This window comes from Prunus persica, chromosome G5 (genome assembly GCF_000346465.2).
Source record: "Prunus persica cultivar Lovell chromosome G5, Prunus_persica_NCBIv2, whole genome shotgun sequence".
NCBI lineage: Eukaryota > Viridiplantae > Streptophyta > Magnoliopsida > Rosales > Rosaceae > Prunus > Prunus persica.
Window position 1 is genome coordinate 12956198 of NC_034013.1, and position 18607 is coordinate 12974804.

Genomic DNA, 18607 nt, shown 5'->3' on the forward strand with positions numbered 1-18607 from the left:
CTCCTTCCGCTCACTCTCACTAGCCTCAGATGAGTCTCTTCTCCCTCTCCATCTATTTTTAGATAAAACAAATTACTCAAAGACTTGAATCAAACAAACAAACAAACACCCAATCACAACTACTCCCATCTCTCTCTCTCTCTCTCTCTCTCTCTCTGCTTCTTCTTTCACTTTTCCTCCATTTGAAAATAAACAAACGAAAGAAAGATTATTGCTTGAACAAAATACTCACCAATCCCCACTTGCCCATTTCCTGTAATCGCGGAGACTTTTAAACCTCTATCTTTCTTCATGTATCCTATTCTTATTATATAACCTTTTTGGCTCTTCCCTCTTGCTTCTTCTTTTCAATTTTTAATATTTCCTCAATCGTGAATTAAAGAAATATGAAAACAAATACGACTTGAAAACACCCTTTTTCGTTATTACTGTTCTGAGGTTGTATTTGAGGTAATACTGCACTGGGGGAGTCAGAAAGATAGAGGTAGAGATAGAGAGAGAGCCTTGGTTGAGATTTTCTTATCAGGTAATAAAAAGCTCTGTCCTTTTAGAAGCCTTTTCTTTCTGTAGAGAAATACAAGTTGCCCATCTGCAGCTGCTGCTGCTGCTGAGTACACTAATCTACATGTTTCCAGTGGGTTTCTCTGCGGATTTATTTGGTTTTAGGCTGTTTCTTTCTGTGTTTTTATGCCAATAAACTTTGGGGGGCAAAAACAAGCAAAGAATAAAAAAGGGAAAAAGAAAGATTCAGACTTCAGTGGAGTTCTCTTTAAGTAGGGTGCTGAGTACCTTATTTTGTTTCTAGCTTCAACTTCTGTTGCTGGAAATAGGTACATTTCTGATTGCATATTCTTCTTTTTTCCTTTCATTTCTTTGATTTTGTTGTTTATGTTTTCGTTATGTACACCATTATGCTCTGATCTTGTAGCTTTGCCTTTCCAGTGTTTGGATCTTGGACTTGCTCTGTGAAATTTGCCTTTTCCTTCTTTCTTTCTGTTTTCACATAATATATTTAAGTTTTATTAAGTGGGGGTGAGGTGGGGTAATGATTATACGTGGGGTTTATGATTTATGAATAAAGATTGAATCTTTACATATTTGACTGATAGAGTGTGATCTTTGATGTTTCGAATAAATTATGAAGTTTTAATTTATGTGGGTTGGGAACTTTTTCCTTTTATTTTTAGATGATTTAAGATAGTTATGAGTGGGACCTGTGATTTGTGAACAAGGCCTGAATTCTTGGCATTTTAATTGATGATAGAGTGTGATCTGAATGCTTTCTTTGAATTAAAACTTTTGCAGAAAGAATAAAATGGCCAGGGACTATACTGGTGGATCACCAAAGCACCACCACCTAGAATCCAAGAAGAAGAGGCTTACTTGGATTTTCGGGGTTAGTGCACTCTGCGTAGTATGCTACATGTTAGGAGCTTGGCAAACCACTTCTTCTCCTGTCAATCGATCTGAGCTCTACCAAAGGGTTGGTTGTGATGAAACGTCTCAAAATCAAGGAGGGAACAATGTTTCCTCCTCTCCCTCAGCAACATCAGCATCATCATCATCACTTCACTTGGACTTTGAAAGTCATCATCAAGTGGAAATCAACAAATCCGACGCAGTCCAAAAGTTCCCAGCATGCGACATGGCCTACAGTGAATACACTCCCTGCCAAGATACGCAAAGGGGGAGGAAATTTGACAGAAAAATGTTGAAATACAGAGAGCGGCATTGCCCCACCAAGGAAGAACAATTGCTTTGCCTTATACCTGCTCCACCGAAGTATAAGACCCCTTTCAAGTGGCCTCAGAGCCGAGATTTTGCTTGGTATGACAACATCCCCCATAGAGAGCTCAGCATTGAGAAAGCTGTTCAGAATTGGATTCAAGTTGAGGGTGACAGGTTTAGATTCCCTGGTGGAGGCACCATGTTTCCACGGGGAGCTGGTGCATATATAGATGACATTGATGCTCTCATTCCTCTTAGTAAGGGCAACATCAGAACTGCAATTGATACTGGCTGTGGTGTAAGTATTATAGATACTGCATAATAGCATTATGTCTCACTATTTAAAATTCCATATTTGAACATATAATTGAATCCACACACCTATGTATGGTGCCAGTAAATGCTAATACACTTTTCTGTTGGGGTATGAAGGTGGCAAGTTGGGGTGCTTACCTGTTGAGGAATGACATCTTGGCGATGTCTTTCGCGCCCAGAGATACACATGCAGCACAGGTCCAGTTTGCATTGGAGCGTGGAGTTCCAGCTATGATTGGTGTATTGGCTTCGAAGAGGCTTCCCTACCCGGCGAGGGCTTTTGATATGGCTCACTGTTCCCGCTGCTTGATCCCTTGGCAGAATTATGGTAATATGTCCATGTATCTCTGTTAGTTTGCTTCGACATGTTAGTGTCTCACATTAGTTGAGTTAAAGTGTTTTTGGGTTGAATACTTCAGTATGGTATTAGGTGTGAGCAATGGTCGTACATTGGTTGGGATATTACTAGGTGATTAATAATTTAACCCAGACATATACCTATTCAACCAACTTTTGGGTTTGATTTGATACTATTGAGGCTGTTGCCAAGCGTTTGTGCCCAACAAAATGTACAAGTTGAAGCGTTCTTAGGCTTAAAATGCAAGTTGCCCAAAAAAAAAAGAAGTAAAATTCACCATTAATTTCATATGATCTGGTTTTGAATACATGTGGATTTTCCTTTGCACTTTTGGCCAGATGGTTTGTATCTAATTGAAGTGGACAGAGTTCTAAGGCCTGGTGGTTATTGGATTCTTTCTGGGCCCCCTATTCACTGGAAAAAACACTGGAGGGGATGGGAGAGAACCCAAGAGGATTTGAAGCAAGAGCAAGATTCTATTGAGGCTGTTGCCAAGCGTCTGTGCTGGAAGAAAGTGATTGAGAAGAATGACCTTGCAATCTGGCAAAAGCCCATCAATCACATTGAATGCATTAAAAGCAGGAGGGTATATAAGACACCACATATATGCAAATCAGACAATCCAGATATGGCTTGGTACTCCCTGAGCTTCATTCATAATATCATTTATTTGATTTGGAACACAAGTTCTCCTACTGTTAACTCTGTTTGTTGTGACATTTTTTGTGCTTAAAAGGGAAAGAGACATGGAAAATTGCATTACTCCTCTACCAGAGACAAGCAATCCCGATGATGTTGCTGGTGGGGCATTGGAGAAATGGCCTGACCGTGCATTTGCCGTCCCACCTAGAATTAGCAGTGGTTCAATACCAGGCGTCACCGCTGAGATACTCCGAGCGGATGATCAACTGTGGAAGGAAAGGGTGGAACATTACAAGCGGATTATACCAATCTCTAAAGGACGATATCGGAATGTAATGGACATGAATGCTTACCTTGGTGGATTTGCTGCAGCAATATCAAAATATCCTGTGTGGGTTATGAATACTGTCCCTGCCAATTCAAACCAGGATACTCTTGGTGTGATTTATGAACGGGGCTTCATCGGTACATACCAGGATTGGTGTGAGGCATTCTCAACTTATCCTAGAACATATGATCTCATCCATGCTGGCGGTGTCTTCAGTATATATCAGGACAGGTAAATCTCATTCCATGATAATTTTCCTTTGGTATTTTAATTTGTGATTTGGAGACCTCATGTGCTTTGTATATTGTTGCAGGTGTGACATAACATACATTTTGCTGGAGATGGATAGAATTCTGAGACCAGAAGGAACAGTTGTATTTAGGGATACTGTAGAGCTCCTTGTGAAAATAAAGGGCATTACAGACGGCATGAAGTGGAAAAGCCAAATTATGGACCATGAAAGCGGACCCTTTAATCCAGAGAAAATTCTTGTTGCTGTCAAAACTTACTGGACTGGTGAAGCCAAAAAAGAAAGCTAGTAGTAGTGTATTCTTTTCTCTTTGCTTGCAATTCTCTTTTTCTTTTTTTCTTTTTTTCTTTTTCCCCCCTTTTCCTTTTATCCTTTCTTCTCTTGGTGCATCGTCATGTTATGCTCTGGGATTTTGTAAAAGAATATATCTGCGTCTAAGTGGCAAATTGGGTAGTTTTGCTCTGTGATATTGCTTCATTGAGATAGTGAACTGGAAAATCTCCTTTCATGATTGACCCCTTGCTGATGATAGGAATGGTTAGGAGAGTGCTGATGCTCTAATTTTTTTTTTTTTTATGGATGGCAATATGTTACAAGAAGCATTGTTATACACATGATGCGAATCTGATGATGAATTTCACCCGAGAAATGTACGGATTTAGTTTTTGGCAAGGTATCTCAAGTGGTTGAGAGAAGTTACTTCACATGCTTAATTCTTCCATCTCTCAATATCACCTGTATAGAAAATTGACAGGAAAAAACCGGTAAGCTAAGGGGTTAGCCCGTTAGGTCATCCACACTCTTGAAAATTTCATAGACCAAATTAATTTGGTTAATAGAAGGCATTCCTAATATTTGTGAAGATTGACTTTTGGTTCTTGGTTTATTATCAAAAATATAATTATGATGGCCGAGTAGGTAGAATTGGGAGAGTTGGACAGGATAATTAGGCATAGTGAATGGTAGTTCCTGCAGCCGCAGTATTAACTTATGGGACCTAAGGAAACTCTTAAGTAAAGCTGAAGTCGGCGATTAGTGGCCCCATTGATTGTATTTGTCCCTAATACCTGGATTAAGACCCTTATCCGTAACCTCAAATTGTTGCTTAGGAGGCTAGAGGCCATCAGCAAAAGCCCCAACCAAACAAAGAGAAAAGAATCAAATTGAACAGAAATTCAAAAGTTTTTTACCCTGAATTTTAAAAAAAAAGGAACAGAAATTCAAAAGGGTGGTGGAGTGGAGGCCCAGGTTGTGAAAGGCCTTTGGTCAGCCTGATTTTGTTTTGTTTTGGTCCTACTGGAACCACCGGGGAGGCCACTTGAATATGACAGTGACACTTCATGTCACTAGGATTAAAATTCCAGCAACCTAAACCTAATAAAAGAGGATAAAGAAATCAAGCAAATAATCCAATCACAAAATGATGAGTATGAATCAAGCAAATAGGAGCGGAATAAAAAAAAGAAAAAGAAAATTGAAAACTGAAAACACTTCAAGTTATTTTCATAATTAAGGATGATTTTGAAAACTAGATTTCACTTTTTTTGAAAAATGAAAACGAAATATGTTACCAAATATGTTTTCAATTTTCAGTTTTCAGTTTTCAAAAAAAGTGAAAAGTGAAAATGAAAACTAAAAACGAAATGGTTATCAAACAGCTCATAAAAAAATCTTAAATTTGAAACTCTTATCAAGATAAGCCCACTCCGAATTATTTTACGTATGATTTACGAATAATTACATATAAATACATTCAGTTAACAAGATAATAAGTAAGAACGTGAATTCACAATTTATTCCGTACTTTCGAGTTTTATCTTGAGACCTTTTACCAAAGAATATTTTTTATTTTTTATTTTGGGTCTCTCATTGCTTGAATAGGAGAGGAAGAAAGTGAAAATAAGAATAAGAACAATATGGTTAAGAAAAAGAATATAAAAGTAGGACCTTTGAGTGCAAAAACTAACTGGGCTACGCTACTAGTTGTTCGCTACCAGTCAGTTTGTGAGAGGGGGCTTGTCTTCGAGGGTTATGTATGCTTCCCAAAAACAAAAACCAAAACACAAAAAATATAAAGGCATTTTGGGTGGACCGTGGAAGCTAGAGCTTTGAATCCTCGAGATTGAAACAATCCAACCAAACAAATAAGCGAGCTTTGAGGGACGAAAGCAATCAAACAATCGATTGAGCAAAAGATAGGATGGGAGAAGCGAAGAGGAACTCTTCTTCTTCTTCTTCGAACAGTGACGAGGACATACAAGCACAAGTGGCCAAAGCGGTGGAGGGTGTGAAGGAGCTTCAGGAGTCAGCTGCTTCCTTCATCTCCAAAACCTCCACTGATGAGCAAGCCCTTCGCCAGAGATCCCAATCTCTCGATTCCTCCATTCGCCTCCTAAGGTCCCAGCTTTATTCTCTGCTCTCCAGCAAGGCCTTGGATCCCAAGTTAGCAGAAAAGGCGAGTTCTTTCATCCCCTTTCTCGTTTTCATTTGCTCCTGCTGCTTGTGCATGTCTATGCATGCAAACCCAACATCAGAATTTGCTCAATTAGCTTCTTTCATGGATCCACTGATCACCCTTTTTGTAATTTATTTTCTGGGATTCTAATTACGCATGAAGTTGAAATTGGATTGAAATTGATTGGTGTTTTTGGTGAATATGTTAATGGCAGCTGGAAGAAGATTTGCAGAGGGCTACATGTGTGTTGGCGGATGGTGATGCCGCTTCATTTCTTCCTGGCAAAGCTCAGGGTACCCTTTTTATTAATTACCTCATTGATCATTAATTTTGAGATTTTTGCTTTAATTTTGTGTTGATTAAAAAGATTGGGGTCCGTTAGATGTATGTTAACGGGTTAACATTTATGCAGGAGGGAGGTTTCTGAGGATGTTTCTTGGTCCTATAACCGTGCGTTCCTCCAGCAAAGACATCCAACTCAAGGTTAAAGAGGAATACAATGCTTACAGAGTACGTGATATGTTCTTAATTGCTTTATGCTTTTGCCCATTTTTAATTTTGGCTTAAGGTATATTTCCTTTTGGGTAAGCTTCATATACACTGAAGTTTTTGGAAACTGAAGGAATATGCTCACTTCACATTGGAGGTACCAGTAATATATTTGACTTTAAATATGTGAAGTAAAGAATCAGCGCTTAGGATCATGCCTATAGTTATGAACTAATTAGAATCATTGAAGACTAAAAAGATAATTCAAAACTTATCCTAAGGTCGTTTAAATACAAAAACTTCACTTATTCAGGCCACTTGATCTCTTGTTTGGATCATTTTTCAGCGAAAGCTTCTGTTTTTTTTTCCTTTTCCTTCTCTTTTTATAGCCCTTTGCATGACACAACTGACACCTAGAGGTTCAAACTTTCTCCTCTGCACAGACAAGTGATCTCTATGAATTTGGAATAAGTGGGATTTATTCCTTCTTTGAATTTTTCTTTTCTTCTTTTTAGTCTCTTTTCTTACCAAGCTATCTTGAATTACGAAGGTAGGTGTAATGTTCCGATACAAATATAAGGCCCTTGAGATTGAATTGACTAGTAATTCTTCTAGTTGATTGAGCAGATGCTTCCATCCCAGATAAAGTAGGTTAGCTTGTAAATTCTCATTTTTCGTGTTAGTGGGTCATCCTAGTCTTTGGGTCCAGCATGACAACTCAACATATCCCCAACAGGAAGCATATCTCATAAATGTTTTATTTCCCCCTTATTTTAATTATTCCGTTTGATTTTCATTAAAATCTGATCCCTTCTAGTATAATTTACCTATATAGTATGCTTTCCCTCATGCTGCTTGGTTACTGTTTGTTTTGTATAGTTACCTTGTCCATCTTCTGTTACTACAAAGAATGTCAAGTGAAAATAGCTTGAGCAGCTTTACTTACAATGATATATTACTTTGGAGCAGGATAGAACTGCCCTGCTATTCCTTCTTTTTCCAGCAACACTACTTATTCTGAGATCTTGGCTTTGGGATGGATGCTTGCCAACATTCCCAGTTCAGGCTTACCAGGTACATGATAATGACTTGTCCCATCTGATTTGAAGAATGTACTGATATTTCTTTCTAAATGCGTGATTTCATAATAGATTTGGCTTTTGAATTTATGCTTATTAGGCATGGCTGTTATTCCTCTACACTGGTTTGGCATTGCGAGAAAACATACTAAGAGTAAATGGAAGTGATATTCGTCCATGGTAAATGCGCACCTTCCCTACATCTTTTTTTCCTTTGTATTGGCTGTTATTCCTCTGCACTGCTTTACAAGATAAAAGGACCAAGTGTGATTGACCTTTTATGCTCAACTTGGTTGATCACAACCATAGTTTATTTTCAATAATGAAGCTGAATTAAGTTTAGCTCTGTGTGTGTTTATTTTTAACCAGAAAAAATTTTCATGGCATGCGGGTTTGTTTCATTTATCTTGGTTAGTTAATTGGCATTGTGATGACTGAACATACAAATTTCTGCAGAAAGATACTGATATGCTTTTGCAGGTGGATATACCATCATTATTGTGCTATGTTTATGGCCCTTGTTAGTCTCACATGGGAGATTAAAGGACAACCAGATTGTTCCCAAAAGCAGGTAAATTTTTGTTTTATTGTGTGTTAAATTTTAATGGCTTTGGAACCATTAATGATTCATTAAATCTTGTGCAGAGAGGCGTCCAACTTTTCCTACAATGGGCTATGATGCAAGGAGTTGCTATGCTTTTACAGAATAGATATCAACGCCAGAGACTCTATACTCGAATTGCATTGGGAAAGGTGCCATTATAAAGATTAATTGTTTACTTAAAAAATTTAAGCCTGCTTCTTTCACTGTTTATATATTTGTTTTGCAATTTTCAGGCCAAAAGAATGGATGTTGTCTGGGGAGAAACAGCTGGTGTAGATGGTCAACTGTGGCTTCTATGTCCAATACTGTTTATATTGCAGGTGATTAGGCAACATGTTGCCATCTTTCCTAAAAGAGATTAGTGGACATGATTATGTTTACATACAGCAGAATTGAACTACCCCAATGCCGCTTGAGCTAGAGCTCACGGACAAGTAGATATATGAGTTAACTCGTGCTAAATGCAACCTGATTAACTGATGGTTTGTCTGCATCAAATTCATTTTATGCCTTTTAGAAGTTTTGAGAGACATCCAGCTGAATGAATTGGTGAAGAAAAATCTTAGGCCATAGAAATTCTTGTGAGAATTTTCTTTTAAGGTAATACAAAATGATAGGTTGCATGACCTATCCATGCCTTCATACAAGGTTGGGGTTGGACTGCTACAACTCAGATAAACTGAAATAGGCTGACCTGTGTTGCAAGTGCATCTATGTATGTTTTAAAAGTGGGTGGGTGGGAAGCAGTGATTCTTTCTTGCATTGAAATGCAATCCAGACCAAGCTTGGTCTGCTCCAGATCTTTATTCTATATCAAACCCAATGACTTGAATGCAATTATAGCTGAATAATTGTTTGTGCTTACGTTGTTTTAGGGTTTTGAGGCATATGTCGGACTACAATTGCTTAAGACTGCTTTGGTTGGCGTTGCTTCTGAATGGCAGGTAATTTGTGCTAGAAGGTTTCTCTGATTTATGTGAACAAGAATAAAAATGAAAGATTACACATAGCCCCTTCATTCTACTTTTGATGATTCTCTGCCAACTGTCCTGTTTCTGTTCTACCTGATTTTTTTTTAAACCAAAACATAAGTGATTTTTTAAAGAACTGGGTTTTGAAAGATTATCAGATGCTTCAATATTTTATTTTTTTTTTTCTTCTCTCCCGTTGCTGTGACTGCCGAAGTTTAACCAAATGAAAATGTAACTTTGTTCCTAATCTGAAAAATATTATAAAGCTTTTCTTGGACTTAACAACGAGCAGACGTGCAATATAAAAGGTTTTCCTGAAATCCACTAAAAGTGGGGAGCTCTGTGATTTCCGGGAGGGCTAATATGACATTTTCACTAAAGATCAAGAGAACTTGGTGTAGTTTACTTAGAAGGAGAATCATATCTATCATTGCATATGTAATGGGAAATATATTTTATGCAGGTAAGTTTTTGCGGCGTACTGCTAGTTTTGATGGCAGTTGGGAACTTTGTAAATACGGTACAGACGCTTATGGTGAAGTCAAGGTTTAAGGCAAAGATGAAAAGAACTAAGAGCAAGCAGGATTTGTAGTTGGAAAGGGCGACCCTGAATACTAGGATTAATCTCCCTGAAGCTTCATAGGAACTCATTTTTGTAACGTTGTTTCTGTTTATCAAAAGAAGATGTTTTAACACTGAGGCAGTGGAAATTGCCTTTCATTTTGAGCTTTTTATGAATGTAGAATTGGTCTTTTTTTATTTATCAATTTATGAGTCTGGCCGTGAATCATTTGGAAGAGAAGCATGAAACTTTGATACGTTTTTGACTTAGTTTGATACTTCTCCTGCATTCCCTTGTACAAATAAATTTTCATCTGTTGGCTGCAGACGGATATAGATTGTAAAGCACCCCTCCATTTAAAGAGACAATCACCATTGTGGGATCAAGATGCATCTACAGTTGAAAGTCATTACGATCATCAACTATCGATGCATATGGAATGCATCTGGCTTCTAGCCATGTATGTGGGATTTGCATGTCCACACTGAGACTCACATGCATCTTCGCATTAAAGTCATTAGCATAGTCCATAATTCATAATCCTAATCCCTATAGGGTTGCTAACACCTATGGTGATATTGAGAGGAGACCCGAGACATATATGCGTATGATAAATCATTGTACATAAGAGTAAAGTTACATAAATGAATTAAGATTTCTTATATTTTTATTATTTTTTTAATCAAAGTATTTCTTATAACATTTTTGTGCTGAATAAACGTATGAATATAATACAAACAAGCATGTATCACCATGTTTCCATAAAAGGTTCTTTCTGTTTTTGGTTTCCTTCAATAGTTCTTGGTTACCAATCGGCAGCTATGACACTTACCCTGCAAGCTAGTAATTTTAGCCCTGAATAATAATAAAAAAAACGAATTGGAGCAGTAAAAAGGAAAATAAAGTGACTGAAAAAACAGGGTACAAATCTTTTGTTACCGATGACGACGTTGATGAGTTTGATGAAAGCTGAAAAGTGATAGGGCAGACAGACAGACAGTACACGTGCGTGGTGCAAAAGGAAGGAATCTCATCACACCGCTTTCACTTCATTCATAGACTTCATCTTCAAATTGGAACTTAGAAAGGACGCCATGCCATCATCAAATATTGAATAAAATAACCTATTATTTATGAACTTTTTCGATACAAGTTTTATTTTTTAAATTTAATCAAATTTATGTAGAGACGGATTCGAAAATTTACAGAAAGTGGGATTTGAATTCAGACGTAAGGAATGTAAATTCATTATCGTAACTAATTGGTACAACTCACTCACGTATCTAATTATTTATTTATTAAAGCATCATTTTGATCCAACAATGTAGTGTGTAGAATGACTTACCATGTAATCAACTTGGAAAAGAAGAAAGAATCAATTCAGTTCTTATTTTTATTTTTGGATACGAGAATCAATTCAATTTATACACTGCTCTGTCATGTTAAATTGTTTATTTATTTGTTATAATAATAATGTATACACCTAAATTAAGATGCATGTATTCTTCAAACTTTATTACATCCTTGTTCCCTGGTTCCTTCAACCTTTATTACTTGATGGATGCAGAACGAGAAAAGAATACAGCCTGTGGACCTTCATTAATTCAGTGTTAATAATTCATCCTTCCACCCACACCAACCAAGCACACCTCTTTGCCCCCATGTGCTGTGTATGTATTTAGTGAACTTCTTTTATGTATTTATACTTTGAGATTATGAGGTATGTTCTTATATAATTATTTATTTAGCGTAGCTCCGTATAAATAAACACTCATTACTACAAACGATATTATACTTTAATCTAATATAAATTATCGAGAGAAGAATTCGAACTCAAATGTAGAGTGAGAAATACATCCATTTTAACCAACGTGACTAAGCTCATATCAACAAACACACGAGTCAATTATTAATGTTGAGTCCGATGCAATGAATGACTTATTTTGTGAAGAGGTTGCTGTATGATTTCAAACTCATTATTACCCGAACACTTGAAAAGTGAAAGAGAAATGGCATGTGGCATGTGGGATACAATGAATCATGAGATTTGAAAACTGTAGCAGGTGGTGCAAGTTGTTTAAGAATAATTATGAGATAAATTAGTTTTGTTAAAGAAGAGAAGGTGATTAAGAAGTTGATGAGAACAAGTAATCAAAATGATGGCCTCAAGTCATCCTTGCATTCAGATAATTAACAATAACAAGAAGCAAAACTAATCAAAGATTTACAAATATTAAACAAGATTGTTATCAAATTACAGGTAATTAAGTGATTATATTAAGATAAGCAAGTCAACCCTTTGGAATACAACAACAGCATCAAAACAACTGGGCTATAATGGGAGATTGAGAGTGCAGACAAAGCTATGTGTAAATCCTGTTATCAGCTGACGTGGCGATCAGCAGCCAAATGCCTAACACTCCCACCACCACATGTTCGGCCAAAGCAGAAAGCTGAAAGCTGAAAGCTGAAAGCCCCATATTTCTCAAAAAGTCCTGCTTGAAAGTGAAAAACCTCTCTCTCTCTCTCTCTCTCTCTCTCACCGTTTAGCTGGCATCAGTGACGCAAGTTGTCGATAAAAATAAATAAGCCCATTTGTCTGTCTACCATAAATGAATTATCTGGTTGTTTTTATCACCATGCTCATCTTTATCTGCAACTTTTTTCAGTTTCACATCACACCAGAGAATAGATAAAAGATAAAGATAAAAGATAAAAGATAATATACATTTTATGGAAAGTTTATGAAAAATAGGAAGATTACAAAAAGAAAATATAAATAAAGGGGTTTTTGCAGAATTTGAATAGGGAAGATGAATTCTAGAGAGCCCAGCTTGTTCATTCATTCATTCAAATAAACCAAGCAAGTTACAGAAGAAGTAAAACGAAAGCTTAATTAACAAGAACAAAAATAAATAAATAAAAGTAAAAAAAGAATACTGCTGAATCATCTGCTTCTGCTTCTGATGAGACTGTCACTTCTTCTCCCTCTCTTTTCCGGGCTTTGTTTTGTTTTTCTTATGAAGATGCTGCTGCTTGAAATTTTAGAGCAAGCAGCTTATTTTGCTTGTGTCTTAATCCAATCCCCCTTCCGTTTTTTTTTCCCTTGAAACGGTTCTTTATTCACCAATAAATCAATAAATTGGAAGAAAACTGATCCAAGATATTAATTCATCTCAGAAAAGCTATCCTACCCAAGAAGTAGAAAAAGAAGAAGAAGAAGAAGAAGATCAAGAGGAACAACAAAAATCAGAAGAAGATGATGAATTGGGTGATGAGCAAAGGAGAATGAAAGAAATTTAAGAAAACAAATTATAAAAAGAAAAGAAATTGGAAGAAATATATGCTATCAGGATTTCCAACTGCTCAGGTAGATGTGATCATGTGAGGTATAATCTTACTTGAGCTGCTTCTGATTTTTCTGAACAGGAAGTAGATACGTACATATGGTACAGTAAATTTTGGCCATGCAATGCATATTCTTTTCTCTTTCTCATGCACTCATTGAACCATGGCCAAGAATGAGGCAGCCCCATTGCCTCCCCCATTAGAGGACGGGCCTGTTGTGTTCGGTTTCTGAAACTCTATCTTATAAGCCATCTTCCTCTCTTCTTCCATTTCCTCATCGTCTTCTTCATCGATATCATCGTCTTCCATGTCCTCCTCTTGATCCATAATATTGTCGCTATTGGCTTCCTCAATCCTATCATAGTCATCTACCGCTAATTGTTGAAGATGATCATGCACCTCCTGCTGCATCAACTCCTTCACAATGTCTTCTGGCTTCAAATATAAACACAATAATCAGCATATATAAGAGCTAAGTGATAAATATAAACCCATCAAAATTGTTTATAAATTTCTGTTCGCCAAAATAATGTGCACCCAGTTTAATTAAATCTCATTTATTTCTAACAAAGAAAATGAATACATCATTTTGTCACATCAAATTTTGTTCAACAAATTTGGTGCTTCCTATAACAAATTAATGTTCTTGGCTAAGCATTATATGGAATAACTTTACCTTCTTGGCTGCCTCATCTGTTGCCTCTCCAAAGAGATTTTCCACATTTGCGCTTTGATCTCCGTTCTTGTTTTCTGACTGATCAGTAGCTACCACTGCCTCTTGTGTTTGTGGCATTACAGGCACACTTGGTTGGGCCTCTAAGCTCCTATCTTGCGGCTGCGTTGCCGAATCTGATTTCGGGTTCTCCAGCTGCAGTTGATGTTGCTGTGGTTGTTCCAGCCTGTTCTGGTTACCCAATGAGCTGCTGCTGCCGCCTCCACCGCCGCCGCCGAGTATCCTTTTCCGGTAAAGAGCATCAAGTTCATGAAAATATGGACATGTTTTCGCGTCCTCGGGCCGCTTCTTATTGCTCTCCTTCACCTTCTTGAAGTACTTGTTGATGTTCTCCCATTTCTCTTTGCATCTCTTGGAACTCCTCTTGTACCCCATCCGCCCCATCCCAGCCGAAATCTCCTCCCAAAGTGGACCCTTCGGCCCCGCCTCTTGGTACCTCGACTCGAGCCCACTTCTCAACTTTATCAGTGCAAGCACCTCCGCCTTGGGCCATCTCGAAGACGACGCAGGTTCTAAGCTCCCTCCTGCTCCTCCTCCGCTAGCAATATTCTCTTGCGGAGGCTGCACCTGCTGCTCCGGTACAGCCATCACCACCTGAAGATTCTGCGACTGCTGCTGATGGTGACGAACCTGTTGCCCGTGTTGTTGCTGCGGAGGCTGTTGCTGCTGCGGCGTCGTTTGATGATACGATGTCTGTATCGGCGGCTGTACCGATTGCTGAGCCAACGGCGTGACAACCGGCACCGACGGAGGGACAGGTGGCGGCGGAGCGGAGTGGACGTTGACGGGCGGAGGTAGTTGGATGGTCTGACCAGTAATTTTCTGCAGAAAAGAGATGATGGCGGCGTCTCTGGACGCGGAGATGGCTCGCTCTTGGCTCATGAGCTCGTGCTCCCGAGTCAGCCGAGCCATCTCCTGACGCTTCCACGCCTCTTCCCTTATGGTCCTGTCCTGCTCCCTCTTCTCTATTACTTCTAGAAACCTCTGCTGCATGGTCTCTTGCTTCTGCATCACCTGCTTCATCAGGACCTCGAAAAACTCCATCATTTTTCTGGTGCTGCCGCTGCCGCTAGTACTAGCACCCCCTCTCTTCCGTTTTCGACTCGAAGGCTCTCCTTCCACGTCATCATCGTCGTCCTCGTCGTCGGTCCCCGGGGACGAAGACGAGCTGTTGGAAGAAAAGTTTATGTCCATTGGAGTGGCCGTTGTTGCTGCTGTCTGTGGCGGTTGGGAGGAGGGCATTACTGGAAATGTAGCGGGAGGTTGTTGGGAGGGCATTACGGGAATTGTGGGTGACATTCTGAAGGATGAGATGGGCATGGGGTTGCTGAACCCGATAGAAACCGGGTTAGGGGAAGCGTGGGTGACGTGGATAGAGGGAGAGGCTGACACGTTGACTGAGGACGTGGCGGCGGTGGTGCCGTGTAGAGCCTCTAGCTCACTGAAGAACTTGTAGCTCTTGCCGTCTTGACGACCCGCGCGGCCTTCTTTGGTCCGCTTGTAATACTTGTGCACGTTCTCGAATTTCTCCTTGCATTTCTTGGCACTTCTTTTGTACCCCAACTCCGCTAGCTTCCTGCACAATGTGTACGAAACCATGCACTCACTCTCACTACTACAATATTATAAAATCTTTATAAAAAAAAATGTAATGTATTTTATATTCGAGGTCTTGCATCCGAAGTCTTGTGTTCAAATTCCCGATAGCGAATACCGCATGTATAAAAAAATTAAAAAAATTAAATCTTGATCCTGATCATATTCCCAACTAGGACCTGAGTTGGAAGAAGACAAAAGAGGAAGAAGAAAAATGAGAGGGGAGAGAACAATCCAGGCTCCCCCCCCCCTCTCTCCCAATGGCCCCTCACTTGGTCTCTATCTCTCCTATAGAATAATGTAATATTACCTGTCCATAGTGGGAAATTAGAAGCATTAAAATAAGGGGTTAAGAGAGAAAAGAGTGGGAAAAAATTACTATATTATAATTATGATGTGGGGAAATCTTATCGGGATTTTCAAATTTTTGGGCAATAAAATTATATTTTGAAGGAGAGAAAAAACAAAAAAGAGAGGGGAGCGAGGGATAGGGGGGATTGGTTACAAGTCATGCAGTGGATCTGAGCCGCTCTATATTCCAAGAAAGAAAAGAAAGAAAGAAAGAAAGATGCCCGACTCGTGAATCGTGATGGAAAGAGATAGAAGCCCCCATGTCCCATGTGCGGCTGGCTGGCTGTGTATGTATATTTGCAGAAATCAAATCATTTCTTCCCCTTTTTTTTTCTTTTCCTTTTTTTTTTTCTTTTTTTTTTCTTTTTTTTTTTTTTGTTTTCAAGAAAGGAATTTTGCAAAAACCCATCAATAATCAATATTGGGAATGCCAAAAATGCTGAAAATCAGAAGAAAAAGAAAAATATAATTTTTGATTAGTAATTATTACCTGGAAACATCTTCCCACAAGGGGCCTTTGAGGGTCGCGTCGCGGAAGGACACATCCATCTCTGACCTGATTTTGAGAAGGGCCAAGGTTTCTTGGCGCGGCCACCTGTTGCCGCTCGACCCAACGCCACCGCCACCGCGATCTGCTTCGTCTCTCGAAGCAGCGAGAGCGTCTTCAGCTGCAGCAGCTGCTCCAGAGAGAGTCATGAGCTCGTCCAGATTGACAGAAGCGGAAGCAGGAGGCCTGCTGCTGATTGGCGAGGCTGCTTCTACTAGCTGGGCTTGGTCTCCAGCTTCTGCTGCTGCGGCTGCCATGGAAGAAGAAGGACCAGCAGCAGCAGCAGCAGCAGAAGCTCCCATGTCTTCAGCTGCCCCAACTCCATAATGGGTTTGGGCCCCTCCAGCTCCTTGCTGCATATTTGATATTGGGAATTGAGAAAATTGAGAAAATGGGTTTCTCAATTCTCAAAAAAGCACAAGTGGGTCTTCAAAATTGTGGGTAATTCATGTGCCCAATTGGGCAATGAAGTGTTTGCTGTAAGTCCTTGTACTGGGGGGTGGGGTTGCATTAAGTGGTAGATCTTCTTCTTCTTCTACTTCTTTCTCCTTGTTGGGTGAAAGAGGAGAGAGAGAAAATGGAGAGAGAGAGAGAGAGAGAGAGAGAGAGAAGAGGAGGGTAATGAGTGATATTGAGGGAAATTTAAGTGGGAGCAAAAGGGGAGGTTTGGTGAAAGAGAAGGAGGAAGCAAAAGGGAAGAGATTAGACAACTGGAAAGATGAAAGGCAGAAAGTGAATTCCTATGAGTTAGTGCTGGCCTTCACCTCCAGTCTTTCATTCAGATTTGATTTTTATTCCTTTGTTTTTGTTTACTTAAACCAACAGAAAAATAAAAAGGAAAAAGAATATAAAAAACAGAAAACAAAAATGATAATAATTAAGGAAAAAGAGGAAGCAGTAAAGAAGAAAGAAATAAGGTTGATGAGGAGCAGGAGGGCATCATCATCATCATCATCATCATCATCCCCATCTCAACTGCACTCTTTCCTGCTGCGCTCTGCCTGCAAAATATGACAGACAGAGAAGAAAAGAAAAGACAGAAAGAGTGGATGGGCTGTGGGGGGCGAGAGATAAATGAAGAAAGAGAAAGAGAGAGAAAGAAATGAATGAATGGAGAGATGACGATTATGAGGGAGATGATGATGATTAAGAGAGAGAGAGAGAGAGAGAGAAGAGAGATAAAACTTGAAGAGATGCTATGTTGTCAGCGGCTCTCACTTTGCTGCTAATAATTGTCAAAACCATTTACCACCATATTTTACTCTCTTTTTTTCCTTAAAATATTATTTTAAAATAATATTTTTTTAATAATATTATCTAATACAGTGACATCCCAAAAAAAAAAAAAAAAAAAAACTCAAAATGAAATGACCAAGGGGGCAGCAGGCAGAGCTAGGCAACTCTCACATCCATCTATAGGAATAAAAATCCAGTCCAGGGCGATCTTTTATTTGCCATTCCAATAATGTCATATTGAATTGACCCAACAATCCCTCTCTGTGCTTGTGGCCATGTACAGTTGGACTTTGCTTTAACTTTACTATAACCCTTGGCACCACCAAAATTTTGCCCCCTTCCCCTCAATTCACTCACTCTCCAGTTTCTACCGTTCGAGTTGTGTTATCAACAGTCGTTCACGCGTGCATAAATAGTAGTGTATGAAATTAACTGTCAAATTTCGCATACATACGACTAAGAGGGCAGTAGCATATTCCTTTTGGTAATTTGCTTTGCTCACATTCAAATTGATGACACCCTTTTAGTACAAAATTTTTGAGCTGGAACAAACCCAAATTGTCGAGGCACACTAATTAGCACAGGAATCAGAATATGATCTGCACACTCTCATCAAACATAACCCTAGTTTAAATCCAACCCAACCACACAAATACTCTAAGATCTGCGGCTTTATTAATCTTTAATCTTTATCTTTAGCTTACCAATTAAATTATACAAGACGCTCCTCCTCTTCCTCAATCCTCGTATATATATATATATATATATTATATGAAAGGATTAAAAATGAATAAAGTGACTATTTGCTAATGATAGAAAGAAAGAGAAAGAGGTAGGAAATTTTAATCCCACATCGAAAGTTTGAATTAGCCTGGAGGGAGGAGGGCTTGGAGTACCAGTGATGTTGTCAGATGACTTTAGTTTAAACAAAGCTTTGTCGGCCCCATCTCCCATCTGACATGCTCAATAAGTCCCATGTGATTGGAGCCCGTAGGGAGGCCGATGGAATTCATCA

General features: G+C 38.9%; 3 protein-coding genes across 5 annotated transcripts; 2 read left to right on the top strand and 1 right to left on the bottom strand.

The window, feature by feature from the left end:
• Nucleotides 1-4136, top strand: LOC18777242 (probable methyltransferase PMT18). 2 transcript variants are annotated; one of them, XM_020563768.1, is made up of 6 exons: nucleotides 1-526; nucleotides 1306-2026; nucleotides 2161-2371; nucleotides 2740-3037; nucleotides 3138-3602; nucleotides 3685-4136. In XM_020563768.1, the coding sequence occupies exons 2-6, from the start codon at nucleotides 1316-1318 to the stop codon at nucleotides 3908-3910; spliced, it is 1911 nt and encodes a 636-aa protein (XP_020419357.1). In that variant the 5' UTR covers nucleotides 1-526; nucleotides 1306-1315; the 3' UTR covers nucleotides 3911-4136. The 2 variants fall into 2 exon arrangements, with proteins under 2 accessions (XP_020419357.1, XP_007210288.1); XM_007210226.2 differs by having other exon boundaries at nucleotides 2-830.
• On the top strand, nucleotides 5592-10018 carry LOC18777109 (transmembrane protein 120 homolog). Its single transcript, XM_007209209.2, has 10 exons — nucleotides 5592-6076; nucleotides 6291-6369; nucleotides 6489-6586; nucleotides 7535-7639; nucleotides 7745-7824; nucleotides 8125-8215; nucleotides 8290-8397; nucleotides 8482-8568; nucleotides 9124-9192; nucleotides 9683-10018. Exons 1-10 carry the CDS (start codon nucleotides 5822-5824, stop codon nucleotides 9809-9811), a joined length of 1101 nt encoding a protein of 366 aa, XP_007209271.1. The 5' UTR covers nucleotides 5592-5821; the 3' UTR covers nucleotides 9812-10018.
• LOC18776137 (trihelix transcription factor GTL1) lies at nucleotides 12488-17709 on the bottom strand. 2 transcript variants are annotated; one of them, XM_020563769.1, is made up of 3 exons: nucleotides 16300-17709; nucleotides 13806-15438; nucleotides 12488-13560 (listed from the first exon to the last, which is right to left on the bottom strand). In XM_020563769.1, exons 1-3 carry the CDS (start codon nucleotides 16713-16715, stop codon nucleotides 13549-13551), a joined length of 2061 nt encoding a protein of 686 aa, XP_020419358.1. In that variant the 5' UTR covers nucleotides 16716-17709; the 3' UTR covers nucleotides 12488-13548. The 2 variants fall into 2 exon arrangements, with proteins under 2 accessions (XP_020419358.1, XP_007210347.1); XM_007210285.2 differs by having other exon boundaries at nucleotides 12488-13564; nucleotides 16300-17707.